Source organism: Pollachius pollachius (assembly GCF_949987615.1).
Source record: "Pollachius pollachius genome assembly, chromosome: 17".
Taxonomy (NCBI): Eukaryota; Metazoa; Chordata; class Actinopteri; order Gadiformes; family Gadidae; genus Pollachius; species Pollachius pollachius.
In genome coordinates, this window is record NC_136950.1 from 21,034,246 (window position 1) to 21,060,449 (window position 26,204).

The 26,204-nt window shown below is 49.2% G+C and overlaps 1 protein-coding gene across 3 annotated transcripts in view; it reads left to right on the top strand.

Moving 5' to 3' along the window:
* LOC307088424 (enhancer of polycomb homolog 1-like) overlaps positions 1 to 21,542 on the top strand; it is a 31,817-nt gene extending 10,275 nt beyond the window's left edge. For 2 of the 3 annotated variants that reach the window (XM_079754319.1, XM_079754317.1), the window contains 12 exons: positions 502 to 650; positions 1,592 to 1,798; positions 3,050 to 3,198; positions 5,606 to 5,759; positions 7,136 to 7,294; positions 7,622 to 7,711; positions 8,323 to 8,471; positions 9,887 to 10,329; positions 16,396 to 16,517; positions 17,286 to 17,424; positions 17,926 to 18,265; positions 19,742 to 21,542. In XM_079754319.1, coding sequence (XP_079610445.1) covers positions 502 to 650; positions 1,592 to 1,798; positions 3,050 to 3,198; positions 5,606 to 5,759; positions 7,136 to 7,294; positions 7,622 to 7,711; positions 8,323 to 8,471; positions 9,887 to 10,329; positions 16,396 to 16,517; positions 17,286 to 17,424; positions 17,926 to 18,265; positions 19,742 to 19,814 — 2,174 coding nt within the window. In that variant the 3' untranslated portion in view covers positions 19,815 to 21,542. The remainder of the gene's footprint in view (positions 1 to 501; positions 651 to 1,591; positions 1,799 to 3,049; positions 3,199 to 5,605; positions 5,760 to 7,135; positions 7,295 to 7,621; positions 7,712 to 8,322; positions 8,472 to 9,886; positions 10,330 to 16,395; positions 16,518 to 17,285; positions 17,425 to 17,925; positions 18,266 to 19,741) is intronic. The other variant, XM_079754318.1, reaches the window with a different exon arrangement.
* Positions 21,543 to 26,204: the final 4,662 nt, after the last annotated feature.

Below are 26,204 nucleotides of genomic sequence, written 5' to 3' on the forward strand. Positions count from 1 at the left end.
TTTTCGCTCGGTTCTAGCCCTACTGTTGATACGGAGAACCAAGCGAAAAGACTACAACCAAACATAAACATTTCCGCTTCCGGTTTCCGTTTCAATGGGATTTACGGAACGCCAAATAAAACATGACAGAAACTATTTCGCTACGCTACTTGATGATGTTGTAAATACCGGAATTGTCCTTTAAACATGCGATGATCACGTGAACGCACAACTTTTTTTTTTTATCAGCCGATCCGCGGATCACTTGCGTCCCGAACCGTGGGGGTTGATCCGTACGGATCACGGGTAACCCGTGAACCGTTGCACCACTAAAAACTACTCTGTTAAACTCTATGAAAGATAAGATTGTACAAGTCTGGGAATTGCTCAAAATCCTCACAAAAAAGTTCTGCCGGTGCTATGGTAGTTATTGGTGTTTGGGGTTGTTTTGGTTTTGTTGACCTGTGTTTTCTTCAGGCTTTAGTTTGTCCTCTAACAGCCACCGCCCCTTCGGTCCCCTAGCAGCTTTCTGTCTGGACGCAGAGCAGCCCGACTACGACCTGGACACGGACGACGAGACGTTTGTGAACAAGCTGAAGAAGAAGATGGAGATCACCGCGCTGCAGCTGGAAGACATGATCGACCGGCTGGAGAAGGGCAGCGGGCAGCAGGTACGGGCGACCTCAGAGCATCACCTGAACCTCCCTGCCCGGACCTCAGCATGTAGCGCCACCTCTAACCCAGCCTGCTGCAGGAGGCTAGAGTCACCCCCCATTCAACCTCCCTCTTACTCCTTTTCCTTAGTTTGTGTGTCTCACACTGCTAGGCTAGAGTCTTCTATTCACTACCACACATGTTGTCCTGAAGAGCGTTTGTATATAAGGGCTTGTGTATGCTGAGCAGTATCCGTTCCCTGTCAATCAAAACACCAACGTAATAAAATCCACACACAAGTGGACGGTGTTTATTGATGCAATAGTACTTGTGGTTGCCTACATCACGGACGCACAACTGAAACAAACCAATACCTCTACGAGCTCCACAGTGGCACCGCTCCGCACAATGTTTGTTACAAACAGGTAGATTCACCATTAGCGTGAATCAACCAATTAATTACTTAATGCGGTAGCCCTCATTCATTTGACATCTGCTAACTATTGTGTGCAGCTCCTCTGAGCCTTTATACATATGTAGTGAGACGGCTGTGTCCCCTGTCCTAGTTCCCTCTTTGCTGTTGTTTCTGTATTAACTAGGCACCGCAGTTGTATTTATAAAGCACAGGGCTAGTCACAGTGCTTGTCTGAGGCAGGGAGCACGCTTTAAACAGTGAATGTCGTGCTGACATATCTGCATAGGAATCTTCAGCCATTCAACCTTATGAGCTCTGATTTACAGTGAAGTGTTCATGCGGGTTCCAGATGTTATTAAACTGTGGTCCAGGATAGGGATCCTCATTTATTGTAAAATGGCTACACGTTTACAGCTGTAAGACACAAATTTGACATGCTTATACTCTGTAATACATATGGAAGTGTCTTCTATGCATATAACTGGAGTTGCTATCACCGCTAACTCAATGCACGTGGGTGTCTCTCGCCCCCGCTACACGCAGCTCGTCAGTCTGAAGGAGGCAAAGCTGCTGCTGAAGGAGGACGACGAGCTCATCAAGGAGGTTTTTGAGTACTGGAGCCGCAAGAGGAAAAGCTGCCATGCGGGCTACCTCATCCCCAGCGTCAAGCACGAGAAGAGGGACGGCTCGAGCACCAGCGACCCCTACGTCGGCTTCCGCCGGAGGACCGAGAAGATGCAGACCCGGAAGGTGAGACTGAGAGGTTGTGTGTTGGGGGGGGGGGGGGGCGGTTTATGTTTTGTTCTCTCAGGACGGTCCACCCACGGCCCTGTCTTTAACGGTCGCTTGTGGGCCTTCAGAATCCCAGAGGTACGTGGTCAATAGCACTATGGACCACACATAAGGCCGGCGGGGGAGTACGTTTCAGTTTACGACTGCTCGCTGCCGTTGGCGCACAACGACAATAAATGAGGTTCAAGCTCTCGCGGGCAAGAGATTTGTTGGGGTGTATCTCAGCGGAAATACAAGCTGCAAAGTAATCGACTGGACATGAAATCAAACTGAATGTATGCAATGTAAAGGATATGAATGCATAATATTATTTGCATCGTTTCTCGAACCGTCCTTTGTGGAGAAACCACCAGAAAACCGTAGTACAGTTCGAGTTGGGATATTCAGCCAGCAAGACTGTAATCTTCAAGAGAATTTTCCATTGTTGAACTCAGGCATCCGTGTTCCAAGTCGATTGTACCCAGCAGTGTTCTTCACTCTAATGCAAACACGCGCTCACTCTCACACAGTGTGGTGGCACTCGGCACGTACACACTTCATCCTGCGGCCAATCAGCGCGCAGACACGCACGCAAACACACGCACCCGCATAGCAACAAGTCCTCCGCCTGAACATCAAATCATGTCAAGGAAATGAAAAGGGCTCTTCATGGACCCCCCTTGACTTTCAAGAGGGCGCGTCGGATCCCCCCCGTCAATGTAATTGGCTGGGCTGGGAGAGTACCTGGAAAGCCCACACGCACCCCCCCACACACACACACACACACACACACACACACACACACACGCACACACACACGCCCCCTCTGACAGCTGCAGCAGTGCCACTATGCACGGCCACCGCCCGGCTATCCCCCCCCCACACACACACACACTAGGTCTCGCAGAACACAGTAACTCAAGGGTCGGGGCTGGGGCTGCGGGGGGCTTTTATTTGAAATCATTGATTATTATTGTCAAAGGTTCCCACAAAGGATTGCTGGAGCATTGGCGGCCAAGGCGTTCCTTTTTTTCCTTTTTATATTCTGAGAGTTTAAGCCCCGGGCAGCGATGACAGCCTGGGTCTGAAGAGCTTAACATCAAGTGTGCGTTTCAAACAGGAAAAATGTTGTGATTCATTGCTTGGCTTCTACAATAGCACACACCGGAAACCGTAGTGAAGCAGTGTGATTATTCGCCCCTAAGGGTTCTCATTGGTCCATCCCCACAGAACCGTAAGAACGACGAGGCGTCGTACGAGAAGATGCTGAAGCTGCGGCGGGACTTGAGCCGGGCGGTCACCATCCTGGAGATGATCAAGAGGAGAGAGAAGAGCAAGAGGGAGCTCCTGCACCTCACCCTGGAGATCGTGGAGAAGAGGTAGGACGCCCCCCGACGCACAGACGGCTGTGATGAACTCCTGGGGTCTCTCTGGCTCTGGACGGGGCCGAGCCCGGGTGGGAGGGGGGGGCCCACCGAGGCACTAGCATGGCCCTTAAATCACAGTATCTGCGTCAAGGGACGGCCCCTAACCCCAAGCCCCTTTAAGGGCCAGGGGTACAACTCCTCAAACGAGGAGGGATGACACCGTGAGAAGGAACACGAGAAGGAGGGCCCCTCCTTAATGCCACCAGGGGCCCAAATGGGCAGACAGAATGGTTATGAGAACTGCAGTGTTTTGTCGGACGGTTGTCAGTGTTTCTTGAGCTGCACGCAATTGGTGTTGGTGCACTGCCACAAGCGCTAAATGGCATGGAATGCTAATTACGATGCAGTGTTGACTACTCAGCAATGCCAATATGAATAGTGCAGTAGCGAGTAGTCAACCATATGCACTGTTGCACTTGCAGAATAAGAGATTCAAGTACAGGTAAACTCACAAATTCAAGTTTCGCTTGGCAGAATCAAGAGTGGTAGTACAATCCATGCAGTCAGGCGAAACTGGAGTTATTGCAACACTTTCGATTGCTACACAAGCAATTTCTTATCAGCAACCAGACAGTGTGCGTGGGTGTGTTAGGTTTGATACGTGCTCCGTTTCGACGATTCCCCTTTGACCACCGTTGCGGCGGATCTGACATTCCGTGTGTCGAGCCAAGAACAAGGCTCCATTGTTTACTGTTCTTTATGGACACTCGTAATCTCTGGCTGCACTGTGTTTTGGTTGCTGCTTTTTATTGTCCGTGCTTGTAGGTACGAGCGTTGGGCCTGAGGTTGTGTGAGTAATGGCTTATCCAGTCCTTTGTGTGGCTCCGCGTGTGTTTGGTGTCATGGATATCGCCCATGAATGGGCCTTTTTTAGGCGGGAGCGGTGTAAATATTACCCAGCGGTCAGGCTACGCTGCCCGTGCTAATGACCCTTTTTACTATGTCCATTAATTATTTTACAGAGAAATTGTTTTGTGTTTTAATGCAGACACACCTGCATGGCGGCTGAACCTACAGCTTCTAGGCTGTAGTTCCATGTGAGGTTTTTCACTTTTTAGCGTTTTGTGAAACGCGTAGCAAAAATATTTTGTGAAGTTCTTTTGATGGCCCTTGGGACTCCATTTGGTTTCCCAGGGTCCCTTCCAGCGATCCAGATATAAATAAATATATATATATTTCTATACACTACACAGACACGATGCACTGCTGGAATGAGGTCCCTAGGAGAGCGGCTGTCAGAACGGGCCTAAATTGCTGCCCCCCTCGTCCGTTTCCCTGGTTTCATTCAGGGTGACATTTCAATTTCCTCCCGGTTTCCAGACGGGTCTCCTGTCCGCTGCTCTCCGCCGCTACCTGCCAATTTCCACTCCCCAAACGACCTTGTTCAGGGGAGACGTCTCCTCGGTTATGATATCAGACCGGGGGTGGAAGGCAGAGAGAGACACCGGTGCTGTGCTGTATACACACTGTCCACTGTGTATCTCTCCCCCGAGCCATCTTCGTACCAAATTTTCCTTCTGATTAGGTTTATGCCTTCCGTTTTTATGATTAATGCCTTCCCCTATTTTGCCGCATGGTTTATGCCTCACCCAGTTCCCCTGACGTGTAGAAGTCCACATCCTGCCGCACTGTTGCGACGCTATCAAGTGTGTGTCGTGGACAGTAGTTACGCAACCGTCGATGAACAGATCGATGTATACGTGCCCGGACGAAAGGTTCTCTCCTGTGGTGCGGACAGTGGTGCTGAGGCAGGGACAGAAATTGGTTGCGGTCGATTTATTATTTTGAAAGAGGTGTTATTAGGAATTCACACTGCCCTCTCATATACTCTGTTCAAGAACTCGTGCATCCTTGTTTGTGTGTGAATACTTTATACCAGTTCCCCTGACGTGTAGAAGTCCACATCCTGCCGCACTGTTGCGACGCTATCAAGTGTGTGAATACTTTATACACAAGAGTACGCAACTATCACACACTACTGTCTTAAAGGCGTGTATGGATCTTTTTGGGTTTTGCTGGTGTCTGGCAGGGGGTGGTAATTGATGTGTTTTCCACACAGACTTGGTGGACCGTTGGGGATAAACCGATGGTTATTCAGAAACCACTATCGGAGAATACAAAGGCGATACACTCGTATAATGGTGTCGTTAAAGCAGGCAATAGGATTTTTCCAGCAAATCGACAAATTCATGCCCTTGTCGTGATGACCAAAACAAAGAGTCCAACGTTGTACTTCACGATCAGCGATTGGTCAGCTCTTTTCGCTGTGCATCCAACCATGACTCGGCAAAACACCGCACCTCCCAGCAGCCGGACGTGCCAGCCCGACCCTGACCTTCTCTCTCTCCCCGTCCGTCAGATACGTGACTCCAGACTACGGCAGCGAGGTGATGGCGGAGACCCTGGCCCAGTGCGCCCTGGTCAAGCCTGTGTACACCATGCCCATCCTTCCGCCGTCCAGTAACAGCCAGTACCGGCACCAGGACCACCTGGAACTCAAGGACTACAAGAAGGTACGGCCCCGCCCTTCCTGCACTCCTGCTGTTGGTCACGGGGTTATGATGCGCTGGATGTGGAATTGTGAATGAAATGAAGTCTTAACGTGCGGCCCTTACTGTTCAAATAAGTGAATCACCCATTACATACTTGTCCGAGGACTCGTATCAACGTTACCCTTTTATTCCCGCGGCCTGGCGTTTATTGCAGCCAAATGAAATAACATATTTATGAGTTTTCGTTTCTCCCCAAAGCCGTCGTTACTACGGCGATTCGCGGGGCTGTCCTGCCTTCCGCTGCACACTAGACTCCTCCACCGACGCGTGTTGCTAATCCCCATCATGGCGGTGTTTTATGGGGTCGTGCTGGCTCCTCGTCTCCCCTTGTTGCTCCATACTGAGCAGCGTTGGCCCCGTGTGCGCCTCAACGCAGCACACTGCTTCATTAAGCCGCTCTGTCACAACCCCTGCTCCAACGCCCCCCCATTACCTCTTAATTACCTCCTTATGTAAGCCCACAGACCCCTCCCTCCCCCTCCGACTCCCCCTCGCTCCCCCCTCCCCCTCCCTCCGCCAGCTGATTCACTCCTTCCCATTGTTCAGTTTTTCCCGGAGCCCGTCACCAGAGTAATTCTCGTCTTATCGCCATGGCGACTACTCTGCATATTGACACGGTAGCCCCGTGGTGACGAGGGCCCTTCCAACGCAATCCACTCCAGTGTCGTCTCCCCCCCCCCCCCCCCACCACTCCCCAGGGCTTACGCATGAATGGAGGGTTGACTCCCCCCAGCAGAGATGGAGTGTGTTGACGGTAGAGTAGGGGAGGGAGGGGGTGGGGGGGTTTGTAGCCGTGGGGGTGGGAGGGGTTTAGGAGCGCCATCTGTTTCCACGGCAGCATATGGCACGTGCCGCCATCTGCATATCAATGGCTCGGCATTCCACACGACCTCACCTTCCACTTACACAGGCAAACACGTGCCCCTCCGAAACACACACACACACACACACGCGCGCGCACGTACGCACGAACCGGACTAATGCGCTGCGTTTTAGATTACTGTGCAGAGCGGTTGTGACCAACGAGGAACGGGCATTGAACACTGTCGATGTGACACCTCCCTGACTGTATAAAGACGGGCCCTTTCAAGGACTTAATGTGGGTGTCCCATGTTGATAAGTAATATAATGGAAATGCATCAAATGGCGTGGTTAAATTGTGTTCGGTTTTGTTAAAATGATGGAAAGTGGGAGGAGGCGTTATTTTGTTGAGGTTCTAACGTATCTTTAAGACGTTTTGCACCTTGCTGAATAAATAAATGGCAAAAGAAAACGCCGACGTCGACGTATCGCCAAGCACAACAACAATGACCTAACCACCATCCCCCCCCCCCCAGCCGGAGAAGAGCGAGGTGGTGCGGACCAAGAGGAAATACGAGAAGAAGCCCAAGGCCCCCCCGCTCGCGGCCCCTGCCCACCTGGGGCCCGCCGTGTTCAGCCCCAAGGACCTCAACCAGTACGACTTCCCCAGCTCCGACGAGGAGTCCTACTCCCAGGTACCCCCCCCCCCCTGTTCCCTGGTCCCGTTTGGGAACCACACCCCGCATGATGTCACGCACTGTGTTTTTCCTTGGAACCGCTGTGGGCCGGCTGAAAGGATCTGGCCTGTGCCCCCGATGTTTCCTGTAAACCTCAGCCACACCTGTTCCTTATGGACTCGAACCAAAACAATGAGTAATCTGAGTGTCTTATCCGGTACACCGAGTGCCAACCAAATGAATATTGTGACAACATTTCAGTGAACGATTGTCACGAGCGTGACTGTACATAAATTGACTGTGTGTGTGTGTGTGTGTGTGTGTGTGTGTGTGTGTGTGTGTCAGCTCCTCTCTGGTTCCTCGGAGGCGGAGGAAGAGAACGACCCAGATGGCGGCTATGCGTTCAGGAGGAAAGCAGGCTGTCAATACTACGCCGTGAGTGCCCTCCTGTGACTCCCCTCCCCCTCTTCTCCCCCTCCTCCACCATCATCTGCTGCTATTTATAGAGCCATCGGTCAGGCTGCCGTGCTGGCCCTCTCTCTCTCTTTGTCTTCCTCTCTCTCTCTCTCTCTCTCTCTTTGTCTCCCTCTCTCTCTCTCTCTCTTTTGTCTCCCTCTCTCCCTCTCTCTCCCTCTCTCTGTCTCTCTCTCTCTCTATGCTTTGCTGCTCAGATCAATCTGTTGACGGGGTTTTCCTTTCCTCTGCTCTTGTTCTTTGTTTTCATTCACACCTCCTAATAGACACTCGCGTTTCCCTCCTCCTCTTGCTCTCTCTCTCAATATTTCTGTGGAAAGTGACTCTGTAGCCAGAGGGGACATTTACATGCACATTTGGTAGTGAAAGTAGCACAACAAAGGACTGCCCAGGGAACCATAAATCCCCATTGGGATGGTAACAACAATCGGAAGACGTCAAGATCTATTGTAACATCTAAATATATTGCATCATTAAATGCGTTTTTTTTATTAACTGTTGCACAAATAAAGGCTAACTCTCTCTCTCTGTCTCTCTGTCTCTCTCTCTCTCTCTTCCCCCCCCCCCACCAGGCTCGCCAGGATCAGAGCAGCACCTGGCCCTGGGTGAGCCCCTCTCAGGGGGGTCAGGGGGACCCCCGCTACCGCTACTGTCTGACCTCGCTGACGGCCCCGCGGCGCTGCCTGGGGCAGGCCCGCCGGCGCACCGGTCGAGGGGGACGGTGAGTACCCCGCCGTGGGGACGGCTCCCGGACCCCCGTCTGGGAGTCGGTCCGTTGTCGTTGGTTCTGCTTCGTGTGTAGACGATGAGGGTTGGGGAGGTTCTAGAAGTTTTAAAGAGTTGGACGATTGCAAAGTTCGTAGACGTTTGAAACTTAGATTGCTTGCAGGATTCTTTGGTTGACGGAAGATTGGGAAGTTGCGTTAAAACGGTGGAGAGGAGTCAACTCTGTGTTGGAAAGTAACTGTTTGGTATTGGAAGTGTCAGTGCGGGTGATTTTAATTGCATATGTTTAGTGAATAAAGTTTGTTTTGCCTCAGGCAATGAAGCAGTTCGCGTCTGGGTTAGTGTGTCTGTGTAGAAGATGTTTGGGAACGTTGGAGCAGGGGGGAAGTTTTAAGGAGTTGGATGTTTGGAAAGTTTGTAGACGTTCGGCGAATGTGAAAGTGTAGCAGCAGGAAAGTTTTTTAAGGAAGTTGGATGATTGGAAAGTTGGGAATCTTTTGAACGCTTGTAGGACCTTTTGGTTGATAGAAGATTGGAACGTTGCGTTTAAACTGTGGTGTGAAGTCGACTCCGTACTGTTGGTAAACTGTTTAGTGTTAGATGTATCAGTGCTGGTGATTTTAATTGCATATCTTTTTTTGATAAAGTGTTTTGCCTCAGGCAAGGAAGCATTCCGGTAACATAAGCCCTCTCTATGCTGCCTCTGAAATAGTGACTCTGTGCCTTCTCCTGTTTCGTATTATCAGTCCTTTAACAGAAAGACCACGGTGATATCCACCGTGGCTGGTCCCTGTTGATGAAAGGCCCTGGGTGAAAAGGTGTCTCCTTCAGACACCCACCCAATTGCAAATGCAATCAAGCTTTGTCTAGATGGGACTTGGGGCTGTTCCTCAGAAAGCTGGGAGTTCCCCCTATGGCCTTTTTGTTTGGATTTCATTTCTAACACAATCACATTTCTTCTGTGAGACGTTTAGTTATCGTTTTTTTTCTTGCCAATGCGTTGGAGGCGTATAGGTTTGCTGAGTCGTCGTTTGATGTATCGCTAACAAGTGCTGACTAATCGTTTTTCTTTAAAAGTATAACTTTCGGGGGCCAGGATTTTGATCGACATGCTACTTTTTATTTTCTTCCAGAGAAATCCCTTTTCACTTTTCTATAGTATCTCTGACATGAATACCTTATCCCCAACCCATCTGTAAAATCTATATTTCTGTATTGCTTATGTAGTGATACTGATATTTAAAGTCATCCGGTTATCCCTAACCGTCTTGCCGAATCCATTATCCTATTTTTCTTTCGTCATGTTGCCGTGTTGATCACACATTTGATACTAGTCTCTGAACACCATCAGCTGATCACTGATTATCAGTGATCCTCAACAACTCTTTATTTCCTCTTGCTGCGCTGCAGGCTCTTGCTGGACCGCGCCCACACCGACCTGGACCCCGTCTACCAGAACCTGGACTCGGACCCGGAACCCGAGCACCCGGACTCCGCGCCCCCCCCAGCGCTGAGCTCTCCGCTCCGGGACTCCAACACCAGTACCTCAGACACCATTACCTCCGGCTCCTCTCGCCTCCTGCCCGCTCCTCCTCCCTCCTCCTCCTCCTCCTCCTCCTCCTCCTCCTGCACCACCTCCGTCGCCGTGGACCTGGCCCGGGTGCTGTTGAGCGTAAAGTCCTGCCGCTGGAGGCACTTTAGACCACGGACGCTCCCCCACGACCCCTCGGGCGCTGGGTTCATGTCTCGCAGGGGATTATTACGGAGGTTTCAGAGGACCGGGTCGGGACTGAGCCGGTCGCTGGCCGGCGGGGGCCCGACGCAGGTCCGCCCTGCGCCCCCCCCTGTGAACGGTGAGGGCCGCCCGCTCGTTAACTTCCTCTGGTGGTGCTGTTGTTGTTATTTTTTTGGTCGTTGTCTGTACTGTGAAGGTGAAAGCAAATGGACTGCATTTATACAACACTTGTCTAGCCAGTGTCGAAGCGCTTTACAACCCTCACCCCTTCATACACACATTCACACACCGACAGCAGTGTCTGCCAGGCAAGGCGACAGCCAGCTCGTCGGCAGCCATTAGGGTGAGGTGTCTTGATCAGGGACACCTCGACACTCTGGGGAAGAGCCGGGGATCGAACTAGCAAACGTCTGGTTACTGGCCAACCTGCTCTACCTCCTGGGCCACATGCTGCCCCAGAGGGAAAGGTGCCCTTTTTTGTGTCAGTTGCCCCCGGTCGATGTTTTGGTTTAACTGGCTTAAATATAATGTGTTTGTGGTCATGGTCTTCCTGGCGCTTTTAAAAGAAAAGTTTCAGGTGGTAGTTTTATTTTTCTGTGTCTTGAAAGTTGTCCTCGCTCTTTCTGGAAGGGTTTGGCCTGACCATTGGAGATGAGGATGGTTCAACCGCAGATGTTGACGTGCCGGCATGTCTGTTGCTATGGTGATTCATCCTGATTGACACGGGGTGATGAGAGACTTGATAGCTCCCGATGGTGACTGTCAACTATATTACCGTTACTGGGGGGCGGAGGGGAGGAATAGATTGTCTGGAGTCTGTTTGATGGTTACAGACTACTATCTTGTTCTTCCAGCAGCTGCATTGTAGCATGAAATGAAACTCTGGTCGATGTTCTGTTTTGGTGCCAAAACCATGTATTTTATCCACCAGCAGGTTTGTCAGTGTACAATTCTCCCATGTAAGCACAAAAAAAGTAGGGATGCACCGAAATTCTTGGCCAAAACCGAAAACCGAAACACCGAAATAAATTATTATGCCAATTATTAGTACCATTGCATTTATGGCTATGACTGTGTACTAACTTCATTCAAATCAAGGCATTGCAATTCAAAGAATAAATCAATTACAAAAGTATGAAAATATTTATTTAGCACTAACATTGCAACATTGCACAATATAAAATAAAATTCAAAATAAAATGTTTAACTTGCCCCACTTATGTGTACATCAAATAAATAATAATTTACAGGCCTATAACTGACCGGCCTGCTGAAAGATCAAAACCATCCACTACAGATGGATTGGCCGTGCTCGGATTCATTTTTATTTTCTGTGCCGCATTCTTCTCATATTGAGAATGACAATCAGGATGTTTTGATTTCAAGTGATAAATTAAACCCGACGTGGAGAAACTCTTTGTAGATGTACCCCCTCTTGAAGTTTCGGCATTACAATTTTTGCAAATTGCTATACGTGGGTCTTTCTCAGAAACATTGAAAACGTCGACACCGCAGAATTATTGGCGCTTATCCAGACAAGCGTGTGCTGGCCGCGCTTTTTGTTTGCGTCATCACAAATTTCTGTTTCGGCCGTGTTGTTTCGGTGATAAAAGTATTTCGGCCGAAAACCGAGAATGCGCTTTTGGGCCATTTTTGGTGGCCGAAAATTCGGTGCATCCCTAAAAAAAAGGTTTACTGTAGGGTGCTGCAGGCAATAGTGTGTTGTTATGTTGAATCATCGCTCCGAGACAACTCAAATACAGTCAAACAAACGTGGGTTTAAAAATGTATAATGGTGTGCAGTATAATAACCAACTCAAACACGTTAAATAGACCGCTGGGGGTGAGATTTAAGAGCTGGAGAGAGGGAGCGGAGGCAATGTTGTGAAAATAAACATCCCAAAGAGTCGCCCCTCCCTCCCCCAGTTTCTCGGCCGTTGTGTGAGGCTCTCCAGCTCCCGTGGTCGAGCTTAGCCGTACGCGTTGACAGGCGGGTTTCATTCCCCGAAACAGAGAGAGACGGGTTTCTGCTTGGTCAGTCATCAGGCAGGTCCGGTCAAAAAGCCGAATTGTCTCAGAGAGCAGCCAACTACAATATGTTAATATATTAATATTAATATATATTCTGACCTTTCATGCAATTCCTGACGTGGGTCATATTTGCCTTTGTTTTTTTTTTCAACTTTCATTTACATGATTGCTCTTGGATAATTAAGGCTTTAGATCTTTCCAACAGCACATTTTAATAGGCCTACATCAATAGCATGCACTAACAAAGGCACTGAACCATTGGTACGAAAAACTAATACTAATTATATTATATGTTGGATGATAATCAACTAGAAACTCGGATGGTTGAAGGCTCCGACAGTGACTCAAAAGAGTCAAAGTATCGAGCTGTGCGTGTCGACTCTATATTCCCACTGTGTGTCAGTGACCGACTGTGATGGCAAATCCTCGTTCCAAGTCTAGCGGTGTTGACTGAGAACGGAAACCCAGAAACAATGGCTCTAAAGCGGGAAAGAGACACCGGTGATACCCGGTCAGATTCCAGCAACTTACCCCGCCAAACCCACAGGGGTTTGGACCGCTCCGAGCTTTAGATGGCTTTATCGCTGAGCTCTAATTGTGGGCTTTGTTTGCTGTAAGGACATAAGTGTACACAGAAACAACACCAATCCCGACAGGTTGGGATTATGCCCACTCCCACTCGCGCTAGGGTTAGGCGTCATCTCCGTCGATACCTCGCGGGGCCTTATCGCTGTTCTGCTAAATGAAATGGCGGCGCAGTTCTATACACTGGCACCGATCATTAGCATGCGTTTTAAAAAAAAAAAAATCAGTTCAGGGCCTCTACATTGTCTCCAGGGATTGGTTTTCATGATCGGATGTGAATACCGTGCTTAATCAGATAGATACTAGGGCTCTCCGCCACCACAGAGCACGTCCACTGTCTTCAGAGATGGTTTATATTCATTAACCTACGGTTTATAATAGGGGTGCAACGGATCACAAAACTCACGGTTCGGATCGTGTCACGGTTTTTGAGTCACGGGTCGGATCATTTTCGGATCAACAACAATAAAAAAGATAACAAGACAAATGTGACTTTAAATAATTCTTCAAATGTGTAAAAACTAAATAAAGTGAAAAATTAGGCAATAATCCTATTTCCTTTAAACATAGTCAATATTTAAAAGAATTGCAACCTAAGGCATTATTCCTTCTTTTTAACATCGATAGTAAATAATCCTGAATTAAATTCAGGATGTCTGCATTGCCTGGGGAGAGTTTAGAGTCTACACTCTCCCCAGGCAATGCAGACATCATCTTTTTTTTCATCAAGTATGGTAGCGAAATACAGTTTCTGTCGTATTTTATTTGGCATTTTGTAAATCCGTTGATTTCTGTTGGAAGACTCATTGCTCATTGCAAGGGGGGTTGGTTGTCTTTTCGCTCGGTTCTAGCCCTACTGTTGATACGGAGAACCAAGCGAAAAGACTACAACCAAACATAAACATTTCCGCTTCCGGTTTCCGTTTCAATGGGATTTACGGAACGCCAAATAAAACATGACAGAAACTGTATTTCGCTACGCTACTTGATGATGTTGTAAATACCGGAATTGTCCTTAAACATGCGATGATCACGTGAACGCACAACTTTTTTTTTTTATCAGCCGATCCGCGGATCACTTGCGTCCCGAACTGTGGGGGTTGATCCGTACGGATCACGGGTAACCCGTGAACCGTTGCACCACTAGTTTATAATGTTTGGCTATGCTGTAATAGTATAGGCTACTAGTAGGGCTGGGCGATATGGACCAAAAGTCATATCTCGATATCTTCAAGCAGAATATCGATATAAGATAAATATCGATATTTGTCGGGGGGGGGGGGCGGGGGGGAGGATTAACCATTACTATTCCTGCCGTTTGGAATTGAATACAGTTTGATGGTTGAATAAACCGTGGACTAGGCACTGCCTCCGCCTCATATTTGAGAACATTATAATATATAATATCAAGGCCAAAAGGGCAGAGACTGTGTGTGAGCCGGAGGCAGAGCGGGAGAGACATAAGCAGAGTTACGAAATGGCAGGCGCCAGGTGCGGTTCGGAACTGCTGTTTGGAACAAATGTGCTGTAATTAAATATAAATATCGATATATCGCCCAGCCCTAGCTACTAGTAGCCTATATTCCCAACCAGAGGGCAGATGCTTGACCTGATTGGACGGGCACATTGTCATATCTGTTTGTAAAGGCAGTCAGGCCTGTGCCATAGTGGTCACCTATTGACCGCTGTGGGAAACCCTGAGCCCAGTCTCTGCATCTTCCTGCCGTGTGAAAACAGCCTAAGCATTGTCCCTACACACCCCAGGAGAGTGCTTAGACACGCCACAAAATTGGTAACTGACCACTAATGTGTGTGTGGCTGGTTTTTACATCACTGGAAGTCCTCCAACCACAAGCTAGTGGTGAGAGGCCAGTTCGGTCTGCTGGTTTGTGGTTCAGACGTTTTGCTACGCAGCTTTAAACGTTGGAGTGGACTTGTCGTCACTGAAATCGGGTTATTCATCAAAGGAGCATGACCGGGGCCTCTATACTCCATTTGGGGCATTAAAAGGCGTTTAAAAAATACACATACTGGAGGGGACTTTCAGGAGTGCTGTGTGTTGAATGAGCCGAGACAGGTGGCAGGAAGTCTCCCCCTCTCATAACACTGGCTCAACTCTTTTCCAAAGCTTTTACTTTGAAGGCCTCACTGCAGAATTAAAGTCTGCTACAATGTGCGCCGTGTAAGGGCACAGGGGTGGAATTGAAAAATGTTACCATGCATGAAATTAGGCGAGCCCGCCCAACCCTTGGGTCGGGCAACTTTGTTGTGTGCACTTGTGAGTGCGTGTGTTGTTCAATGTGTGTACTCGCGTGTGTTGTTATGATGAAGCGGGGATGGAAACTGACATTGTCTGGCCAGTGCTGCAGTGTGGTGTGGGATAGAGCAGGGATGTGTATTGCGCTCCGATGCTCTGCTGTTCTGCACCGTCAGACTCAAGGCTGCAGGTGAATGAAACGGGTCCTCTGTATGCACTCCCTCCCTCTGGTCTTATTAGAACACCAGCGAATCTCTGCTGCTCCGAGACGGAGACAATGCTGTGTAAATTAAGTGTGTGTGGGGGTGGTTTGTCAATTATAACTTTAAAAATTGATTGTTTTAGTGTTTATAATGGGAGTTGTGTATAATGGGAATTTTATCTGGGGAAATTACTTCTCCGCCCTGAAATAATTTGCGACTAGACGTGAAACCTTGTCAACTGTTACGGCACTGAAGTAGAAAATATAACTATTTACCTGTTAATGGTGTGGGGCTGGTTTCCGGTTCGATTCTCGGCCTGTCATGGTGCATGCATCAGCGATTTGTCAAGACGCAGAATAAAGTATAGCGTATTTTCGGTGACTGGTGGCTGGGAGTATGCGATCCATTCCTGAATGCTAGCTGAGGCTGTTGTCACCCCCGCCCTGTCACCTCGCTCTCTGTATAGGTTCAAACAATGGCTCCTGCCTTCCAGGAAAGCCTTAGTCACTGCCTGAACATCTACTTTTAGTTGGGTCCCAAACTGAAAGGTCGCGGTTGCAGTGTGCCACACTGAAAGAGCTCGGTTTCAAGCATTTTAAATGAGTTGATATTTTTGTGTTTTTTGTTGATTATGTTTTGTTTTTGTGGAACATAATCTTTTGTAAATGTTTTCCTTATTGGTGGCTGTTCACGGATAGATAATTTTCCTCTGAGTTAAGGAAACGTTTGACTTCCACATCACTGTCCAAACTGTCATGCGGCTCACACCCTGGCAAACATCTTGGGTTTGAAGTATCGGTGCCCGCTGTTTTGCTGCATTAGCAGGATTGTTATATTCTTCAAGTAGTAGTCTTCAAGCCACAAACTGGGAGACCTACTACCTAATTGGCTTCTTCCACTCTGACTATCTTTTGTCTGTCTGTCTGTCTGTCTGTCTGTCTTCCTTATTTTCCGCTATAAAACAGTCAAAGGAAACGGTAGGTCATGTCCTGATTACAGGTTAACCCGGCCATCTGAAAGTGCTTTTCCCCTGTTTGTTTTAAACCACTGAGCCCCAGTATCGGAGGTGTGTGTGTTCCCACTGACTCGGTGATGCCCTCCTCCTCAGTGCTGAGCCTGGAGCAGTACCAGCAGCACCAGGACCAGCTCGCCCTCATGCAGAAGCAGCAGCTGGAGCAGATCCAGCAGCAGCTCGCGGCCGGCGACGTTCCCTCCGCCGCCAACACGCAGGTCAGTGCGCCTGCTAGCTGGTAAACAGCGCCGCGAGCCGGCTCACACTGGGGCAGTAGTTGGTACTCAAACACACGCAGGGTGGCTGGGTAGTACTCAAACACACGCAGGGTGGCTGGGTAGTACTCAAACACACGCAGGGTGGCTGGGTAGTACTAAAACACACGCAGGGTGGCTGGGTAATGTGCGCGTCTGTACTCAATTGGGTAGAGCATGAGGTCAGCACACATTGGTCAGTCGAAAGAAATATATGCACCCCAAATTTCTAGCACCAATAAAGTAATATTTTATCTTCATCTTCGGGGTTAACACTAATAACGTGCTAACTAACGCCGTCATTTAAGTAAACTGCTGAAATAATATGAAAGACTAGTGGACTGTCAGGACCATTTCTAACTCGTTTCACGGTTCAAGGCCTCGTTCGCCCCGTCCTTTGGGAAGCGGGCGCGTCCTCAACCTTACCTCTTCCTGTTTGGCATCGAGCAATGCTGTGCTCGCCGCGTCCACAAAGTGTTAACCTCTGCCCGGCAGCATATTGATCCTAATAGTTTCTGTCATCTCTCTCTCCCTTCTGTTTCACCCTTCGTCTTTCGATCATTACTACTTCTTTTGGTTCGTCCTTTCTCTTTTGTCGCACTTTGTTCATCTGTTGCTCTATCCCTCTTTCCCTACCTCTCTTTCTTTACCCCTGCTTTCGTTCTGTCTCTCCTCTCTACATTGTACTCTTCCCCCCCCCCCCTCATAACCTTTGTTTCCCTCCCCTCCCAGGGCCTGGTATCCAAGACCCTGGACCAGGCCAGTGCCCAGTTCGCCGCCTCTGCCCTGGTCACCAGCGACCAGCTGCTGGCCTTCAAGGCCAAGGAGGAGCCGGTGCCCGGCGGCGTAAACGGGGTCCTCCCGGCCTCAGGTGGGTGTCCGGGCCACAGCCCGCCTCCTAGCCCCATCCACCAATCACAGAGCGCCTTTCTATCACACGACTTCAGAGGGTTCCGCCAATACTATAGATAAATCCATAATATAGATCCTCCTTCTTCGGTGTATTTACTGAACGGTCAAAATAGAATAGTGCTAATCAGATTTCATTTACATTCGGGGCGCTCAAGCAGACGCTTTTATCCAAAGTACCGACGTACAATAAGTGCATTTCTCCGAAGAAAGAGAAACAATAATATATCCCTGCCGTTACAGCAGGGATGTTCATAGGACCAAGCACTAACCATTACTAGGTTAACCCATTCCCCGTACACAGCAGAGTCAGCCGGGGGTAAGGGGCTACACGGCGCTGCGTTCTGTTTTCCCGTGCCGGGGGTCACAACACACAATGAGTGTGCGTTAAGTGGCAGGGCGGCCCCCCTCCCCCTAAACCTGATGCCAGTGCTAATCGCTCTGTGCCCCCTCCCCCCCCCAGGTGTGTTCAAGGGCTTGCACCCCTCCCCCGCCTCCTCCACCCCTCACCGTGGCAACCAGCCCGCGCCCCCGCCCGCCTCCAGCCCCGTGTTCCTCCAGCCCTCCTCCAGGCCCGTCGCGGCGGCGCCCAGCCTGCTCTCCTCGTCCCCCCACACAGCCGCCGGCCCCACTCAGGTCCTCATCGGGAACAACCTCCGCCTGAGCGTGCCGTCGGCGGGGGGGGTGGGCGGGCGCCACCTCCCCCGGGCGCTGGGCGGCGTGGCGCCCTCTGCCTTAAAGCTGGCCGCCGCCGCCGGCCTGCCCCTGGCCAAGGGGTCCGGACCGGCCCCCGTGGACCCCCGGTGAGACCCCGGTCTGCTTCAGGAGGGGCCCCTCGCAAGGTCTAGTTTAGGAGGGGCCCCTCATGAGGTCTAGTTTAGGAGGGGCCCCTCATGAGGTCTAGTTTAGGAGGGGCCCCTCATGAGGTCTAGTTTAGGAGGGGCCCCTCGCAAGGTCTAGTTTAGGAGGGGCCCCTCATGAGGTCTAGTTTAGGAGGGGCCCCTCATGAGGTCTAGTTTAGGAGGGGCCCCTCATGAGGTGTAGTTTAGGAGGGGCCCCTCATGAGGTCTACTTTAGGAGGGGCCCCTCGCAAGGTCTACTTTAGGAGGGGCCCCTCGCAAGGTCTAGTTTAGGAGGGGCCCCTCATGAGGTCTAGTTTAGGAAGGGCCCCTCGCAAGGTCTAGTTTAGGAGGGGCCCCTCGCAAGGTCTAGTTTAGGAGGGGCCCCTCACAAGGTCTAGTAAAGGAGGGGCCCCTCGCAAGGTCTAGTTTAGGAGGGGCCCCTCATGAGGTGTAGTTTAGGAGGGGCCCCTCGCAAGGTCTAGTTTAGGAGGGGCCCCTCGCAAGGTCTAGTTTAGGAGGGGCCCCTCACGAGGTCTAGTTTAGGAAGGGCCCCTCACAAGGTCTAGTTTAGGAGGGTCCCCTCACGAGGTCTAGTTTAGGAGGGGCCCCTCACGAGGTCTAGTTTAGGAGGGGCCCCTCGCAAGGTCTAGTTTAGGAGGGGCCCCTCGCAAGGTCTAGTAAAGGAGGGGCCCCTCGCAAGGTCTAGTTTAGGAGGGGCCCCTCATAAGGTCTAGTTTAGGAGGGGCCCCTAATAAGGTATAGTTTAGGAGGGGCCCCTCATAAGGTGTAGTTTAGGAGGGGCCCCTCACAAGGTGTAGTTTAACCATTGTATGAAGATAAGGAGTTCTGCTTATTGAAATAGTCATGAAAGTTAGGTTAAAAGCTGACATTACGCCACCAGGTGTGAGTGTGATTGGCCGTGACAAGCCGTTTTGAATATCTGCCTCTTCTGACATCACAAGTGGGTGTGTCAAGATGTCTAGATGTGTGACGAATAGATGAGCAACGTTTGCTACAGTCCACTGGGTAGGCTGGTAGACTGATCCACCCAGCACACACCTAGGTGGACACGCCCATTCACCCCAGTCCCAATCACAACATTGGGGGGTGGGGGGGTGTAATGTAGTTAGCGGCTGTTGCCATGTGACTTTCAAACCAAACCCGATTATAGATTTTAATCTATTTTTTCTTTCTGGAAGGGAAAAAATCTATATTCTTTTTAAGTTCGGGTTTTATTTAACGAATAACTGATTAACAAAAGCAAAATAAATAACACACCTCTCCCAGTGTGCTGCGTGCCTCAGTTTAAGATGTTTTAAAGCATTAATTCGTATTACGATGAAGAATCGATCAATCGCCCAGCCCTACCTTCAATACCCCTGCACCCTGATGACCCCGACCCCTCTGAGACCCCCGCTGACGAGTCTTCCTCCTTAGGGAGAGCCGGGAGCCGGAGCAGCCGTCCCTCAGCAGCATAGTGGACAACACCGTGGCCATGGAGGTGACGTAGGGGCCCGCCACGGGGCCCCTAGAGTCCTCTCTGGGGGCCGTAGCATCGGGAAGGCAGAGCGAGGGACGCCGGGACCGGGATAAGGTCGGAGCGCCACGGTCGGAGCGCCGGGAACGACGGATTCATCTGCGGAGACTCGGCGGCAAATCTCATCTCTCAACTGCGTTTTTTTTAAACCGCTCTTTGTTTGTTTGTTTTTGTTTATTTAGTTGATTTTTTTTACTTTGATTTCCTTTTTTTAATGTTACTGCTAAAAGGTGGAAAAAAAAAAAGATTGACATCTGTAAATTATGAATATGGCAAGAAGAAAAAAAAGGAATTAAGTATATGTACAGTAACTTCACATTTGTACTTTCCCCTGTTGTATATATGTTACTTGGATACAGAAGTGGTCCATTTGTGATGTTTTGCACTTGGGTTAAAAGAGACTGTGTGTGTGTCTGGTGTGTGTGAGTAAATGAATGTCGGGGGTTCAGGGAAGACTAGGGCCGCGTGGCGAGAGACGGAGTTGTACAGAGAAACCTCTTTTTTTTCTAATCACATCATGTGCATGGTGCGGAGTCTGCTGTTTTTTAAAAATCTATTTATTGTGCTGTGTTTACAGTTTTTATTTTATTTTTCTATGATTTTGTATCGGTTTTCGTTTCATTTGTACACTGTACTTTTCGTTTGTTCCTGTGCGGTAGTGTATGTTTTCTGGTAGCTACGGTCTCCTGGGTATATATATATATTTTATTTTATATACATGTTGTGAACACACAAAGCAGGTCTGACACCCTTCCCTCCTCACCCTCTCAAACTCTTTTATAGTTTGATTTCCTTTGGACTATTGGTGGTGGACTATTCTACTGGGGTGGATGTCTGGACGGAAGCAGTCCCCCTCTCGCTATCTCTGTCTCCCTCTCCCCCCCCCCACCCCCACCGACCTGACACAAGGAACAAACCAGGGATGCGTCTCTTCCTAGAAGTGGCCTCCACCTCTTCTGAATCAAAGCACTATTATTTTTTTATCCGTTTCTATATCAATGCTGCTTTTCTTTTTTCCGTTAACGTTTTGTTTTTTTCCGTTACAGTTTCTGTTGTTTTTTAAAATCCACAACACAGGTTCTATTTTTTTTTTTTTTTCCAAGAGTATCGATTTGTTGTTGTGTTCTTCCTCATCCTTTTCCGAGGTTACCGTTTCTCCTCCTGAACTCGGTTTCTTTGTTTTATTCTTAAGGACTTGACTCTTGCTACTTGTTCCTGCATTAGCGACGTAGCTGCTGCGCCGCTGTCTGCTAAATCATTCCAGTTGTTTGACTACAAAACCTGCTGACGTGAGGAAGGAGAAGTGCCACGGGACCCATTCGTTTTCTCCCTTATTTCTGTCTTTCTCCTCCCCTCTTCTCATCCTCTCAATCCCCCTCTTTCTGTTTTTCGTCTTTTTTATTTTGTTGGGTTTTTTTATAAATATTTTTTTCTTTTTGGAAAAAGAATCTTCACGTGGCTGCGAGGCCAACCACCACGTATCGGGTGCCTTCCTCTGGGGAACACATACCTCTCTTCTGTGAAGAGTCCGGCACAAAGATGGCTCTACTTAGTAGCAGTTCTTGTCTGTGTCATGCCCAGCCCACTGGCAGGAAACATACTACCGAGGTTTATACACGTCCCACACTGGGGGCTGGGGGGGGAATAGAAAATTAAACGAGAGAAAATGTGACAAAACTTTCACTAAAATATGACAATAAAGCCCGGGGCATTAAATGTGAACTGATTCAGTGGTGTTTTTTTAATGTGGATTTGTTTCACAAGTGTTTTTAAATTTGTAAAGTAATGCAAATCATTTCACAGTAGAAGTTAAGTGATTAACGTGCATGTCCATATAAACTAATGAAATACCAGTGAGACGATTATTAAAAACGAATTCAAAATAAGATATTCCACAACGGGCACTGGAATGTGGCACCAGTAGGCGCTCATTTGTGTGTACCGTTTTTATTTTTTGTTTGGTGTGTTTTTCAAATTTGAAAAGTAATGCAAATCAAATCACAAGTTAAGTAATTGGAAAATAAATAAATACAAAACTAAAATCCCTGCAGTGCATGTCCACATAAACTAATTAAACCCCAGTCAGACGGAGCTCATTGGTAGAGATGCAGAGCAACAGTTCGTAACGAGCCACCGGGGAGAGAAAGGGGAGCTGGTGTTGCGGAGTGAATGAACAAGATGCCTCCTCATCCATTCACACCAAGCACTCCACTCAGACATCGCTCCTGATGAGGTCATTCCGGCGTCCGCCATCACACCTTCACACCGGACGGCGTCGCCATGGCAACAACCGAACACGTAAGCCCTTTAATATTTAACGACTCTCCCTTTGACAACTGGTTTCTGCCCATGATGACGTCCCCGCCCGTGTAAACCACGCCGCGGAGATCGTGGGGATGGGGTGCATGACCGAAATGGCTCTTCCACAAAAACGACATGCAGCTGTTGACCACAGCTGGATCGGATGTCCCGGGCGGCGGCCCTGATTGGACGGGCGCGGCGCCAAGTCCCGTGAGCCTCTCCCGTTTCAGACGAGAACAGGGCGCGGGACGACAGGTGGCGTTCTTCGAGGGCTGGCCCACGACCATGGACCATTTAAAGAAGCCCGTGACAGATTTTGCTGACTCTTTCGGTATGAAGGGCGAATCTACACACGCAGGCACGCACGCACGCACGCACGCACACACACACACACACGCGCGTGGACCGTCATGAAGTGAACTCGTTAAACTGGCAAAGCTACGAGTGATTGACAGTAATGGAGATTTCAGACGTGGATCCGACCGTTCTGATTCATTAGTCTCGCCTGCTGATTGGTTTGGAGCTGAATTAAGTCGTTTTGGAGACTTGTTATTAATTGGCTCAGTCCAATATATTCCTAACCTAATATATTCAGTCCTCTAAAAATCCTTCAAATTAAAGGCTTGTCAGGGGTCTAAATTAACATCAAACAGGCCCACATAGTGTCTGAAACAGAATTCGGACCCATCTAAAGCAGTCATGGTTGCTTCCTTAATATATATCCGGTCAAAGTATCTTTGAGCAAAGCTATAGGTACCACTTGAAGTAGTAAGCCTTAAAAAAAATAATCGGGAAACTCAAATCAAAATATAAATCTAAATTCTCCAGGCAGAGAGAAGCTGTCTATAGCATGAATGACATGCATGTCATTAGGCCGATAGCAGCTACTAGATAATTGTCTCCAGAAGCTCCAGATCTGTCTGTTTGCTATAAGCCCCCATAGGCCCTCACATCAATAGATCTGTTTTCCCCTCCAGTGGCTCAGTGTGACAGACCAACCAAGCGCGTTGTTGCAGCTGTTCACCTACAGCTGATTATCTTCTCCTCACAGTCTCATCATATGGACTAAACGAAAAACCAGGAGAAACATTTGGTGATACAGCTTTAGGACGCGTTTCAACTCATTTTTGGGGTCTGGTTATTTAGTCATTATGCTTCTGTTTCAGACACTATGTAGGCCAATTTGATGTAATCAGGCTGACAAGCCTTTAATTTGACCTTTCATTTGAAGGACTGAATATATTAGCTTGTGAATATATTGGACTGAGCCAATTAATAACCAGTTTCCAAAAAGACTTGATTCAGCTCCAAACCAATCAGCAGCCTAGCCCAATGAACACTAAAGGCTTTGTCATGGTTCCATGTTGACGCAACGCAATGACCACTCAGTCGCAGTAAACCTGTTTTCGTTCTGCGTCGGGTTTACGTCGGGTTTATGTTAGCGGACCAATCACAGCCCTTGGTCCTCCATTGCCTCGACGCAATGTCACAATTTTCGGGAGGCTCACGTCAGGCCTTTGCGGTGGACGCAAGGAGGGTCCGCAAGGGCGACATGGGTCCGTAAACCCCCTTGCATTGCTTCGACGTCCAACCACAACTTGACCACTAACATCCTACGGTCAAATCCATCCGAAATCTGTCTCCAGAAATGTGTGTGTGTGTGTGTGTGTGTGTGTGTGTGTGTGTGTGTGTGTGTGTGTGTGTGTGTGTCGCTGCTTTGCGCTACAGTAGGTCCAGTGTGGCGGTAGAGGCGCCGTGCTCTTGGGGGTTCCGCTTCCGTCAGGGCGTCTATAGAGCGGTGGAGCTCATCAACCAGAGAGACACTCAAAGGAGGCTTTATCTGGGGAACTCCTCTCAGACACAAGGACTTCCTGTGTGGGTCTCTTACTCACTATCATTCCTCCCTCTCCCCCTCTCCCTTTCTAGCATTGTCGCAATTCTTATTGGTAACGCATACCGTGTGTGTGTATACAATATATATCTATATGGATTTATTAACGTTCATGTATTTTATTTGTAAACCCTTGCCTTGTCCCTAGGAAAGAGTGACACATGAAGAATATAGATGTACCTTTGTGTGTGTGTGTGCGTGCATAAGGTTGTGAGTCACGTGAAGGCTACATGGACATGTTGCTGTAGTAATTAACTGGAGTTTTTCATTCTGCTGCGTTTACAACTTACTGTTTGTGTTCTGCGCTTCATTGGTTCCAGTAGTGCAGATTCAACTCTTTTTTTTAATACAAAACACTTTTTGGGGATACCTCTTTCACACACCTACGAGATAGAGCGAGCCAGAGGATAATGAAGGCAGGAGATCGAATAGCGTGCTGAGAAAGATAGATGAGGTACACAGAGAGGTTCGGGCTGGCCAGCAGTTTTTATTTGTATAAAACATTTCTAGGATGAGTTTTTATTGATCCAATTATTTGAAACACAGCATTGCCCACAGAAATGACCAGGTTATTTTAAGCTACGAGCTAATTCAAATGCTACACGTTGCGTCTTTAAGGCTGCAAATGACAATGTGTCAACATGAGATTTTCTCATTTGCGAAATGTCATGGAGACACCAGTCTTTATCAGTATGAATGCATTACGGCCGAGTGGTAGGCTATACATTGTCTGGATGGAGAGTGCTTTGAGGACTCCTCATGATTTGCGTTGACATACCAACGTCTGAAGCGACGTTGCTGTGCCAATGCACGTCAATGTCTTTTTGCAAAAGAGACAATTATCTTTTAATGGAATGAAATCATGAGTATATTGTAATTGTCATATTGTATGTTGTGAATAGACTCGCGTAACATGTTTAATTAGCAATCTCGAGAGGACACACACACACACACACACACACACACACACACACGCACACATCCTGTTTTCCAATATTCAATGATTGTAATTACCCTCTCCTTTTGCTCTCTCTCCCTTTCAATCTCTCTCTTGCCCGTCTATGTTTTCCCGGCCAAGGACTCGTCTTTGTCTCTCTCCTCTCAATAAGAGAAAGCACAGCCTTCACTCCTCCTCCTCCTCCTCCTCCTCTTCGTCTCTCCAGTAGTGGGCCGTCAGGAGTCCCACACCTCATCCAACACCCATCGGTCCGCAACAATGCAGCTGTTTCATATCAATAGAGGGTAGGGGGGGTCTGTGATGAGGAGAGGTAGCCAGGGCTGATCGTTCGACACCCCCCCCACCCCCCACCCACCCCCAGTCCCCTCCTCCTCATCATCATCCCCCCCTGCCCCTGCTCCTTTTCGATCACAAAGCCTGTAAGTGTGTTCAGAACGGGCTCATCAGGGAGGGGGTTTGGTACCTGCTGGGAAGGACCCCCCACTGCCTCCACATGGTAGATACACTTCTGGAGGACATACACGCACGCACGCACGCACGCACACGCACACAACACACACGCACGCACACACACAGGCTGACAACACAAGTAAAGAAGCAAAACCCCCACTGAGGTCCATTTGAACCTTTGGTCCCCTCTCCTCCAAGGATGGAGAGAGGAGAGGAGGGGAGGGAAGAGGAGAGTAGGGGAGAGCAAGGGGGAAGAGGAGGGGAGGGAAGAGGAGGGGAGGGGAGAGCAGGGGGGAAGAGGAGGGGAGAGCGGGGGGGGAGAGAAGGGGAGGGAAGAGGAGGGGAGAGGAGAGGAGGGGAGAGCAGGGGGGAAGAGGAGGGGAGAGGAAAGATGAGGAGAGGAGGGGAGAGGAGAGGAGGGGAGGGGATAGGAGAGGAGGGGAGGGGAGACCAGGGGGGAAGAGGAGGGGAGGGGAGGAGAGAGGAGGGAAGGGGAGAGATGGGGAGACGAAGGGAGACGAGTTTCACGCAGGACCGGCGCGACCAGTGAGCCGAGGTCTGTTGATGTGCGACCAGGTTCCGCGGTGACAAGGTGTCAACAAGGGGAGGAGCTGAATGGAGTGTTGAACGCGTCGGTCGGAGTGAAGAGCGGGGGGGTTTGTACACGTGGTGACGAGGTGGAGGTAACGCCCGCCAAACGACCGCCATGCCCCCCACCCTAAGAGAACGGCCAACCACAGGATGGAGGGGGCGGGGCAAACCA